The sequence below is a fragment of the Crinia signifera genome, chromosome 6 (assembly GCF_055691185.1).
Source record: "Crinia signifera chromosome 6, ASM5569118v1, whole genome shotgun sequence".
Lineage (NCBI taxonomy): Eukaryota > Metazoa > Chordata > Amphibia > Anura > Myobatrachidae > Crinia > Crinia signifera.
In genome coordinates this window covers 265208353-265221138 of record NC_139222.1, presented here as the reverse complement: position 1 = coordinate 265221138, position 12786 = coordinate 265208353, and the positions used below count along the sequence as shown (strand labels likewise).

At 42.8% G+C, this 12786-nt stretch overlaps 1 protein-coding gene across 1 annotated transcript in view; it reads left to right on the top strand.

The window, feature by feature from the left end:
- PTPRE (protein tyrosine phosphatase receptor type E) overlaps nt 1-6793 on the top strand; it is a 174544-nt gene extending 167751 nt beyond the window's left edge. The window contains exon 20 of the mRNA XM_083149514.1: nt 970-6793. Within this exon, the coding sequence (XP_083005640.1) occupies nt 970-1044 (75 nt within the window). The 3' untranslated portion in view covers nt 1045-6793. The remainder of the gene's footprint in view (nt 1-969) is intronic.
- Nucleotides 6794-12786: the final 5993 nt, after the last annotated feature.

Sequence of the window (12786 nt, the reverse complement as noted above, 5' to 3'; positions counted from 1 at the left end):
ATTGTGACATGTCATGTTGACACTGATAAAATATTGACATAATTACCATATCGACAAAAATGTTCTAGTAGTGACATAACTGGTGGTAAGGGTGTTCAGTACCCTCTCTCACATACTTAATAAAGGAAAATGGGGTGTTTGGCCACACAATATTACCCCCAGTTCAAAAAATGCCACAAAGTAGCACATTCAAATTTACATTACACCACATTTAGTGCCTGATTCATATTACTCCCCATAGTAGTGTCTCATTCACTTTATGACCCCTTATTTACATCAGGCTACACAGTAGTGCCCCTTATATACAATGCCCACAGTAGTGCTCCTTATACATAATGTAGTTTTGATTCCTTTTTTGTGAGAGTAACTTATTTGTCAGTCGGTACAAACATCAGGCTGCTGTATGTGTGTCAGTACTAAATTCAGGCTACGTTAGTTAACCCTTTACGTGTGACTGTCTGGCAATTATAATGCCTCATTGACCCCATTGCACCTCACTTCTGTCCCTCACTTGTCACTGCCCCATGACATCTCTCTGTTCCTCCTCACTATCCCCATCAAGCCTCACTGTCAGTTTCACACCTCCCGACTGTCCTCATACCTCTCTACTGTCCAATGGTTATTTTAGTCTAATCCTCCATTAGTTCTAGTGGTGAGTACCACTAACCTCTCCTCCCACAGACTAAACCTAACCATTCTTCCCTGCATCTAACCCTAACTGTTGGCATGATAACTGCATCCCCTTCATAGAATTTGATGGCAGATAACCCTTTTTCCATCTAGTCTTCCCTAAACTCCTTTTGCTATTGCCAAAAATGTAAAGTTATCGATACAAATGTAACTGTAATACTAATTGCCAGAAGACTTGCCAACATTACTGGTTCGTATAATCTTTTCAATGGCCATTTTATAAACTTCTCTATTACACTTGTGCTGAATGGACAGTTAATGTGTGTCTTTGTTTTGCAGGAACAATATGAATTCTGCTACAAAGTGGTACAAGATTTCATCGACATATTTTCAGATTATGCCAATTTCAAATGAAGGACTCGTTCTGCAGAACTAAGTGACATTATATTTTGGGGTTCATTTGATCTCGTCCCCAGATCTATGCTTTTATATTATATTCTGCTACCAAATAAGATTTATTCTTCTCTATTTACATCCGGTATGGTGTTCTACAGAGATTCCAATACAAACCTTCATGGTGTGAAGGAGCAGATATACTGTATGTATAGTAATGTATATATTTATTTATTTACAATATGGCCTGTCTATTAACAGAACATGCATTTTGTTACTAGCCGTGGCTCTTTGTGGCGTTACTAATGAGAAAGGAGGATTGGGAGGGGGGGCTGGTGTCACAGTCCTCTATGTCCGATGCTGCGGTTCCTCAGGTGGTGGTAAAATATATTGTACATTCAGCTTCTTGTCTGTTAAAAAATGAATAGTATTCTATCCATCGCAGGTGGCTGCACAGACTTAGCTGCTGTGACATCACTGGCTCCACCCCATACTTTTGAATCAACCAATCCAAAGCATCTCTGAAAGCAGCCTGTCTAGCTCAATAAATAACGCCCCACTAACCGGGTGATTTGCTGCAGAGGATTAGTATCATTTTAACACTCTCCTACATAGTTTTCATTCTAGTACCCTGCATATTTCTTTTAAAACCTGGCAGTTCCTCTTCCCTGATTGCTATGGTGCTTCTAGCACAGTGTGGTCTGTATCTCAGCACTAATATGAAGACCAGACCTGTGCTAGAAGCACCACTGTAGAGAATATTGTTTAGCAATGCACAGCCTCTGATATGAGATATACATATACAATGTATATAGAGAAAGAGATCTATACAGTATATATATTTCTAAGACTTTATTAGCTCCCTACTAACAGAATGTAAGAACTCCTTATACTCGCAAGCTTAACTGCTTTTCCTGCTTTATGACAAACTCTCTGTGCCGTTCGCAGGGGGTTTGTGGAAAAGTACCAAAATCTTTTTACAGTACAGGTGTGGTCTCTACAGGATCGATTTCCCGGAATGCTTGCGACTTAATGCCGTGCCAAAAAGTTCCTGTTTCATTCGCAATGTGAAAATGAGCTGTAGCTGTTCTGTATAACCCCACGCTGCCACCTGGTGTTCCACTATTGCTTAGCAGCACTCCATAAAGGACTGCAGGAATATACAACACTGTCATGGATCCTATCAGTGTGTACAGTATGACTCCACCACAGACCTGCAGCAATTTCTTTATTTAAATACCCGCACACCCTAAAGGTTTCAGTTCAAAATTTGCTTTTCGTTTAATTCCTTGCGCTGGGATTAATACCATTGTGGTCCAGAGAGACCGTTTTTCTCAGTATATATTATTGTATTGTTTGTACATGCACAGACCTTCACCATCGGCCGGGGGAACGATATTTGGCCTGCTGCGATTGAGTCTGAATCACCCCCTTTATTAGAACTGATGACAAAGATGTGTTTGTGAGGTTGTACATAAATTCAGACTACCTGTCAGTATGGAAACTGGAAGGTAAAATATAACGTCATCTGCATTTTTTAGTTTATTTAATTTTTTAGTTTATTCTAAAACTAATATTTTCCCAATAAATGTCTTACAGAATGACCTCAAAAATACTTATTATTGGGAGCTTCTGTTAAACTCAGATAGTACACGAATGAATGAGTATAACGCACATAGGGCCAGATGCACTAAGCTTCAAAAAAGTGATAAAATGGAGAGTGATAAACAGCCGGCCAATCAGCTCCTAACTGTCATGTTAAAGGCTAGGTTTAAAAACTACAATAATGGGTCGATACTATTACACCCGAAGGGTGCAGATGATTCGCAAGTTGCAAATCATCACGACACCGGGCGCACTTTACGGTGGCCCGAATTCACTGAAAAGTGCTCGCACCTCCATAGCGGTGCGAGTAATTTTCAACAAATTTGGCTCTGCGAAGGGTGCAAGTTAGGGTCAATTTGGGTGCCGTTTTCAGTGTGAAAACGGCACCTGAACGGCAACTTGCACCCGTTGGGTATAATAGGATCGACCCCTTTGGATGAAAAAGTAGCGCTAAACAATTTAAAATTCAAAACCATGAAATTTAATAATGCAAAACAATAATAATTTCACTGAGAATACACATGAATAAAATGTCATCTACAACCATAGGGTACCTATTGGCACTTTGCTAGATGTATTGTGTGGTTATGAGGATCCGTTCCTACTTGTACCGCCAAGGATAGTCCACATATGGAAATATCCGGAGTAGAGTCTCTCTAGTTTTAAAGAGTAGGTATATATTTACCATAGAACAGTCCATTAGGGGAATTAATCCGATTTGTATTGCGTGGCAGCGATATCCTCCATAATGGACAGGGGAGAGATGGTTAACCTCCGTGACAACTGTAGCGCAGGATGACAAATTCCAGAGGCGGTTTGTCTGGATCCAAATAGCAATGCAAAGTGGCAGGTAGGTGACTGGGTGTTCTGGTCTGACGCGTTTCGGTGTCACCAGGTACAGCTTTGTCATAGGCAACCACCCCTTTTTATCTATGTTTTAAAAATGACAGGTAGGAGCTGATTGGCTGGTTGTTTATCACTCTCCACTTTTTCACTTTTTGAAGCTTGATACAACTAGCCCTTAATCAAGTACATCAATGCATCCAGTAGCAGCACTGAACACCACATGTCTCTTCTTGTAGCAAGACCAAAATATCTGTAGCCTAGCTGGATTGGCTTCTCTTTAGCGCTAACACCTAAATGTCAAACAAACCAAATTGCTTTGGAGATGGATCTCAAAGCAAATCTTCCGTGATGCGCTGGCAAATAACTAATATATAGTAAATATTATATTTAAACAGCAAAACATACTTTGAGATCTAGAATTGAACAACCTACTGGTTACAGCTTTATTCAAGCAAGTAAGTTTGGAACTATGCAGAAAAGCAAATAAGGGATAAGAGAAAACTGATGTATTTGCAAATTCTCTTTAAATTATTATTGAAAAAAACATATATATGCAGACACACAGAACAGAAGTAATTTATTTACATTTATTTGATATATTGCCCATTCATCTGAGCCTCATTTCTTTCTGTATAAAAGGTTTTGTTTCTGTATTTTGTAACTGGTTACTAACCAAATGCATGCCAATAGGAGTATGTCTGTGTAATATATAACTTTTTTTTATTATTATTATTCTCTGTACTGTGCTTCTGTTCCTGTGCAGTACTGTTTTGAAACAAACTGTAAATTATTGTAATATACAGATAATAAAAGTTTTAAAATATAGATCAAAACAAAATTCTAACTTAGGCTGATAGAAGTGCAATTTTTGGACGTTACCACTAGGTCGTGCCAGGCTGTCCCATAAACACTAGATTATCCACCGTAGATATCGTTCCCACAATGTAGTTTTATCGGTAACAATATTGTTCAGTGACGTCACCCAGCCCTCTGCTGAATATGCAATCTTTGACGATCTAATCAACATTGAGAATACCATGTTCAGATGACCGTAGATATCATTTATGACCCACAGGAGCCTGCATTGTAAGGTTGAGCGTACACACTGGACAATATACTGTTAACAATCCATCATCTAGTGTGTATGGGGCTTTACCATAGCACAGTAGAACTTTATTGGATAGGGATTTTCCACTAAGCATTAGCAGTTCCAGTAGTATTCCCATTTCATTTTATTGTGTCACTACATAAACCAAGCTTAGGCAATCTGGGGCCCTCTGGCTACTGGGGAACTACAAATCCCTGTTAGACATTTACAGTAGTTACACAACATTTGGGAGAACCTAACAGGGATGTGAGTGCACTATGCCACTAGTTCCCAAACTTGTCAGTCAATGCACCCCAGCAGTCCTGGTCTTACGGATATTAATGTGCCATGCTTAAGAAGAGGTGATTTAATTAGTACCTCAAGACAGTTTTGCTGGGTACATACCTGAGCAACCCAGCGTCCAGTTGCCTGAGCGACCTGGTGCGTAAGATATATACACTTACAAACTGGCCGCCCGATGGGCCAAATTTAGATCTGATCATTGAGCTGCTAACTTTTGGAGCCCTGTGATCAGATAGCCGCCGCCCACCAGAGCGAAATCCCGCCCCATGGAAGCCTGTGAATTTCTAAGCAGGGCTTTAAAAAATTTGCTGGATCGGCGAATATCCGCAAATCCGCCATCAAATGATTTATCCACGGTGTGCGTATCCCAGGGCTTACTCGGTGGATGCGCTAAAATCGGTCAGATCGGGGCCGGATCTGATGTATGTTACATGACTTCCCCTCAAATGTCTGGGCATGCCTGTGTTTTCACTGACACTCCCAGAAAAGGGCCAGTTATCTTTCCCCCCCCCCCCCCAATGTCAACTTTCTGTCAATCGACTTGCATACAGTGAGCGATTGGAGATTGTAGCAGGATTTTATCACAGGAAGGCCTTGCGCAAGCGTGCTACAGGCCGTATACATGCAAAGTCTATCGATAATCGCTCGGCCTGCAAATTCGCAACCTTGCAATTAGGTCTGAATTAGGCCCGATATGTTTGGTCAGACATCACAACTAGACTGGCATTTCAATTTACCCACCCAGTTGTGTCTCTTTTCCGCGGTTCCTGCAGCCACATAACCATGCACCGTGTTTGTCGGCTGCATGAATGATGTACAGCACAGTATGTACACAGCATTTGATCATGGTTGTGACTAGTTCCCCTTCGCCATAAGGACCTGAGGAGGAGAGGGGGACGGGGAGAGGAGGAGCAAGGTCAAAACAAGGGACCCAAACGGACCATTGCAGGCTCGCTCCGGTTGCCATGCTTCCGGCACAATGGCTCGCTCCGCTTTGCTCGCCACCTGGTTACTAAAGACAACCAGTGATGGTGTGAATAGTGAAGGAACAAGCCCGAAACATGGGGAGCAAAGCAAGCATGCCAGGGTCTGTTTGGGTCTCTTGTTCCAACCTTGCGCATCCTCTCCAGGTCCTTACGGCAAAGGGAAACTAGCCGCAACCCTTTAATCATACCATATGTGTCCATGTGCGTTCTTAAAACATGGGCGATTATGATACCTTGAGACAGTTTGGGAAACCCTTCCCTATGCCATATACAGTATATAAAGCCATGCTAAGCACAAAATACATTAGTGACCTGTGTTTTTTCTTTTTACAGGTAAAAAAAATAATTTCAAAAAGTAAAAATATATAAAGGTTTATTTAAAAAAACAACGATATTTTGCATGGGATTGCCATAATTCCAGAATGTGATTAGAAGATGTTTGTTCTGATCTGCTATTTTCTGGTCACTAAGTGACTAATCTTTCAGCTTCGATTTATTAAATGCTAAAGTATGCACATTGCAGAACCCTGTGTTCTAAAGGTATTTTATGTATAGTTTCTTTATGTAAAGGAGAAAATGTAGTAAAAAAAAAAAAAATTAACAATCTGCCTGCAAACGTGATTTATGTTTAACTTTTTTAAATGCGAGCCTCAAACTATCCGCAATGTGTTGGTGGTATAGGAGCGGAGGGTCTGATGAATTCCGTCATTGCCTCTTAACCGCCTTGCATGTCATTTTTACAGGCCTTTTTAATATATTCTGTATTATATTTTGAACTTGCATCATTTTTTTTTTTCCTTCAGACATTTGTAATTTGAACTTGCTGTGATCATAATGTGATTTTAATTCTGGTGGATGTGACCCAAATTCTTGTAGATGAAAAAAAAAGAAAGATCTAATGCATTGTCAAGCAAAAAATAATAAAGAAATACGTTTGTTCTTATTTCTGTACTTTTTGAATGCGTTATGTTTTTTTTTTATTTGCATACAGTACTTATGAATATAATATATATAAACAGGTTCATTGTGGCACTGTGTAGTTTTCTCGCATGCAACTGGGCTCATCTACAGTCACAACAGCAGTAAGTAAAATGATACGGTGGTGTTCCCTTACCGGGCTGTGCTGCAGGGGACAAATTTAAAACGTGTGAGACTTTGAGGTCAGAGGGTAAACGTGTTTTATATGCTCTCTTAAGGCAAATACACAGTGGGGGAATTTGAACTTGAGTTTCACCGTTTGAGCTGCTTTCAGCTCCAAAGCTGCCCAGTGTGTATGATGTGCGCTCCCGCATCATCGCCTGCGGCTGCAGCTCATCGGCAGGCGTTACCAGCAGATTGAATGGCTTTCCATAGCCTCCTGTTATGGAAAGCCATTCAAAACGGTAAAAATCGCTGGGTAGGACTTTAAAGGTATGGACCTTTACACATAAAGATGGCAGCCGGAGCTGGATTTTAAGAGTACAGGTACAACCCCGATTTTCCGGCATAGTCGGTTCCAACACTGAGCCGGATCTTTATCCGCAGGTAGACCCCCGCAGTGCGACCCCTGCAGCTCGATTCCCCCCCACAACCCCCACCAGCTTGTATCCTCCTTACAAGACTCCGCAGCGCATCTCAGGCTCACCTCTGCAGCGCGGCGGCGCCGCCCCCCCTCTCCGCAGCGTGACTCTCCCCTTCTGCAGTCCAATACTCTCCTTCTTCCCCTCTAATCCCTCCTGCTGCCCTCCTACTGCCGTCCTAAGCCCTCCCACAGATTATTTTACAGTTAAAACCCATAAAATCCTACCTTCCCCCTGGCACCCGATGTGCTCCGGATTAAAAGAGGTCCCAGACCATCGGTTGCCGGAAAATCGGGGTTGTACCTGTATATTGCCCTGGAAAAAATTCTGAAAATGGCCTCATACTGTACAAACGACTTGTACATGAGGCCAATTGTAAAACAGTATAAGCGCCAGATTCAGTACAGCAAAAAGCAAGTCATTTTGTGTCTGGAACAAACCATGTTGCTAAGCAAAGGGAGCAAATACATTTATATTGCTTCTCTGCAGGGTAAATACTGGCTGCTTTAGCATGTAGCCCACAGATGTTGGGCAGCTTTTTTTTTTACACTGCAATTTAGATTTGAATTTGAACATGCCTCTAAATCTCTCTGCACAGGCTACATCTGCCCCATAGGCAGTGCAGTATGTTTTGGCCAAGTTGATGTCTAACAAAGCTGAATCAGTCCTAAGTGAGGCCCGTGCTACACAGTGGGCTAGTCTTTATTCTGCATGCCGGGTGCTGGTCAGTGAGGAGGGTATATTTCAATTGTTCAATTGTTAAGGGCAAAATATATACACGTGATGTATTGATGAAGTACAAGGCACCATTATGAAGAAAGCTGTTTTTTAATGTGTCTCTTGAGATTTACTTCCTGTACATATACAATACTACTAGTGCACACTCCTTATCTGGCAGTTAACAACAATCTACCAAAAATAATAGTCTCCCTGGACAGCCAATCACTAAACCGTAAGAAAGAAACTGTATGCTGCAGATAATATGCTGTGGACTGAGTAGATAATGACATATTTCACATGCTATCGGTTACTTCGATCATCTATAAATACCTACAGTACTAGTATTGATCACTATCACCGTTTGTCAAACATCAGCACAATTTTATGCCTGTTGTAGATAACAGCTATAAACGTCACCGGCATGATCTGATTTATTAGCTGTGAGATAGCACCACTTGGGCGTTGGCAGGAACAGACGAACTAGAGATGAGCAAATTCGGTTTGAAAATACATTTTTTATTATTTATTTCTTGCATATGGACTGGCCACATTACATTCATAGAATTCTGTTCTAGCCCTTTTTTTTCTTTTTAAAGTGCTGCTGGAAGAGTAACTGCCTGTCCAGAAAACAATAATATCATAATATGGGACCCTGTCATTGATGTTCGATATGATTCTGATGGTGTGTTGTCGATTAGGTTGACACCAAAAAGGTCAACGTGCACAAGGTCCACAGTGAAAAAAAGGCCAACATAGAAAAGGTTGACACGTGAAAAAGTTGACCTAAATGTTTGTTGTTGACAACTGAGCCCGTAGACCCCAAATTAGTGTGCTGCCTAGCTCGCCATGCTTGGTGCCAGGTTCCGTACAACAATGGCTCACTTTACCATTACCAATCAGAGTCAATGTGGATCGTAAAGAATGAAAACGTTTTTCAAAAATCCCACAGACTCATTATGACCATATGCATATTGGCCATATGTGGGTCAATCATCTGGATACCATTCAAGTCAGGGCTCACCGGCCAGTGCCACTTGAGAATTGTCCATTGTTGTGTTCTTATCCATTATCGGGTGTTTTAGCTGTGTGTTGTGGGTCATTATCCTGTTGGAAGACTCCTGGCCTGCGACTGAGAGTTTTCTATCATTGGGCAGTATGCTTCACCCCAAAATGTCTTGATATTTCATTGTGCAGAGATTCAAGGCAAAAGCCTTAAAACATAACCAAGCCTCCATTGTGTTCTTTTTTTTTTTTTACAGATTAATATTTTTAGATTTTTGGCTTGTCTGTCCAAATTACATTAAATTGCAATATCCTTCTATTTAATCGGGGTTCATTTTTCTTTTGTGGCTGCATCCAGAGAGGTTGGATACGGTCCGGTAGACTTTATACTTCTTCATTATATTTACAACCATAGTCACAGGAACATCAAGGTGTTTGACATGGTCATATATCCATTACCTTTAATGTACTTGCAGAGACAGATTAAGGAGGGAGGTGCAGGAGACAGTATACCACAGACCCCTCTCTGTCAAGGGGTATCTCCCCAGCCAGAGCATACGGACTTCACTGGCTCTCCCTCTTGTGTAGCTGCAGAAGGAAGAACTTGTAGACAGAGTGCTACCCAACCAAAGAAGAGGTGGGAGGGGGAGAGAGCTTTAAGTGACCCAGTGATCGCAGCTGATCTCTCCTGATCCAAAAACACTGCAGAATATATGTAACTTATTATCTGGGGAGAGCATTTTGGACTGGACACACACACACACAGAGTCCTCCTAAGTCCTGGTCCAGTGTGCAATTAATACAGAGGCTGCTGCTTTTCTTGGATTTGACCAGATAGATGTTACATTTTATTTCTCTAGGTGTATTTTAAAGTTGGAAAGAAAGATGTCTCCTGTAAGGGGGAAAAGCGGTGGCACTACAACGCGAGGTGCTTCACTAGCAGCTACTGTGATTTCAGGTTAGTTGGACCTGAAGTATAGAAACAAGAGGTTGGGGGTAGCAGCGCTGGTACCTGTTATATAACAGATTTCTATCAGATATAATAGAAAGACTGGACTGATTCCACATTAAAATTAGATATATTTAATATAGTACAATATGTGACCAATTGTTAAAAACACAATTCTGGTATATAATTGAAAATGCATATACAGAATTAAGATGTCGATCCTATTACCCCCGAAGGGTGCGAGTTGCCGCTCGGGTGCTGTTTTAACGCTGAAAACGGCACCCGAATTAACCCCAACTCGCACCCTTCGCAAGAAGGCCGAATTCCATGAAAATTTCAGCAAATTTGTCCCACTGTAAAGTGCGCTCAGGGTCACGATGATTCGCAACTCGCGAATCATCCACACTCTTCGGAGTTAATAGGATCGACCCCATAGCCTCACACATAAAGGATATTTTAGCTGTCTGTTCCTAGAATGCCTCAGATTGGGGACCAAAACACAGTTAATGAAAATAGTTTTATTACTGTCCACCTTAGTTGAAGGCCAATGTGTCCTTGTATCTCGCAAAGGCTTGAAGAATGGACATATGAAGCTGGATTGTTGTCCAAAGTCAGGAAGTAGTGTACCACAACTGTGGCCAATTTCGGAGCAGAAGTGTCCTGTTCTGGGTGCAGTGTGGGTCCAACAAGGATTGGTATCATCTGAGGCTGGTCCGGATCAGTCCAAAGCATGTGGGTGTGGGCAGGATACTGACGTGTTTCACAGTCCCAGCTGATTTTTCAGCCTTTGGGTCCCTGCCCGGGCTGACCAGCCACAAGGATGAATGCTTTGGCCGGGGAACTTGCATAAAAATAATGGGTGCACTATGCACAATGCCCAGGGGCCCCTGCACACACTGCACCTATGTAGTATACTTACCCCTTCGTTGTCCTGCGGCATCAGCGTCTCTGCACTGCAGATTCAAATCACTTGGAAAATGTCCGCCTCAGCCGTTTCTGAGTGATTTGCACACGCACACTAAAGATGTCCCCAGGAACAAGGTGCAGATTCTGTGCTCCTGGAGACCTGCGCATGTACAGCAGACTCTGGAATAATGCCAGAGTCTACTCGCCATCAGAGTAGGGAGTCCAGTAGTGTAGGCTGCACCCAGGTCCTCTCCTCTCTTAAAATGCCCTTGCGAACGGTCCTCATCTTTAAAAAAAAACAAAAAAAAACATTCCAGTTAATAATAATATGCTGTTCATTTAGAATGGGGGAGAACTAAAGTTGCGTACATGCGGGCCACTAGGCGGTGTGTGTACAAGCGATATATCTGTCAACAGCGTTGTTCACTTATCTATCGCATAGGCTCTGCAACACAGCAGATGCTCGATATATCTAGAGACACACTCTATGGGAAAGCATAGGGCTGTGCTGATTGGTCGCCTTGTAGCCTTAAATAAACGCAGCCATCACAGCATTATTAGGCAAAACTTTGAAACAAAACCGAAAACAAATATGCCTGATATTGTATATGGCACCAGCTGCGTGGCAGTACTAATGACATATATGTGTGCAAAACAGAAAGACTTGCTAACACTAATATACTACAAATCTGTGTGCATGTATATAACATAAAACTATTTTATTCATATTATGATCAAAACATTTAACTTTCAGCCCATCATTAACGGAACACAATTACATCGCAGTTAAATGTACTTACCTCCCAGATCTACACCCAACTAGGGCTTTTATAGCCTAAAATGGAAGCAGCCATGGTTAATATTGTTCAAAACTGAGGTGTGTACAGGGCCGGCGCCACCACTAGGCAAATCTAGGCATTTGCCTAGGGCGCCGGCCACTGGAGGGCGGCATTTTGTGCCGCCCGGGTACCTGTCCTACGGCGCTGTGTATTTAAATCTGGCGGCGGAGGCAGCGGGGGTCCCTGCAGTCCATTAGAAATCACGAGCGCTATCCGCCGGGCTATGCGGAAGCGCTTCTAGTGTGAAAACTCTGGCAGCACGGCGCACGCTGATCTCAGCCAATCAGCGTGCTGCCAGTGTTTTCACACTAGAAGCGCTTCCGCATAGCCCGGCGGATAGCGCTCGTGATTTCTAATGGACTGCAGGGACCCCCGCTGCCTCCGCCGCCAGATTTAAATACACAGCACCGCAGCAGGACAGGTCCCCCCCCCCCCCCCGAACCGGGGCGCCCCCACCCCGACTCGCCTGGGGCGCTCCGGTGCCTTGCACTGGCCCTGGGTGTGTACCGAAGTTGAAATAGCCCACTGTCTGTTGTTACTGTTCCTCCAATTATTGGAATTACCGCACTTCATGAGCTGTCGGGGAAAGAAGGTTAATCTGATTGTCACTCTTTTTTAGCCCGTCCGCCGTTCCCACAGACCCTCAACCACCTTCGCAGGGTGAATTTGCCCTTACAGCTGTGAATGGATATTTTGCATAAACATCCATTCGTAACCTATGGGGTGACACCCACATCATTCGATTCAAATGATGTGGTATGCACACGCAAATCTAAGACACACTTAGGTGTCTTAGGCTTGCGTGTCTTGAGTGCACCTTTGGCATTAGCATGAGAACGCATGAAACGCTGGGCTTTCCCATGGGCGCATCCCCCGGCCCACCGCCCCATGCCCCCACTGTTGTGTGTGAGCGCCCAGCGTACACTTTTTTCACCGTGGCCACTTGTACACAGCACATGCA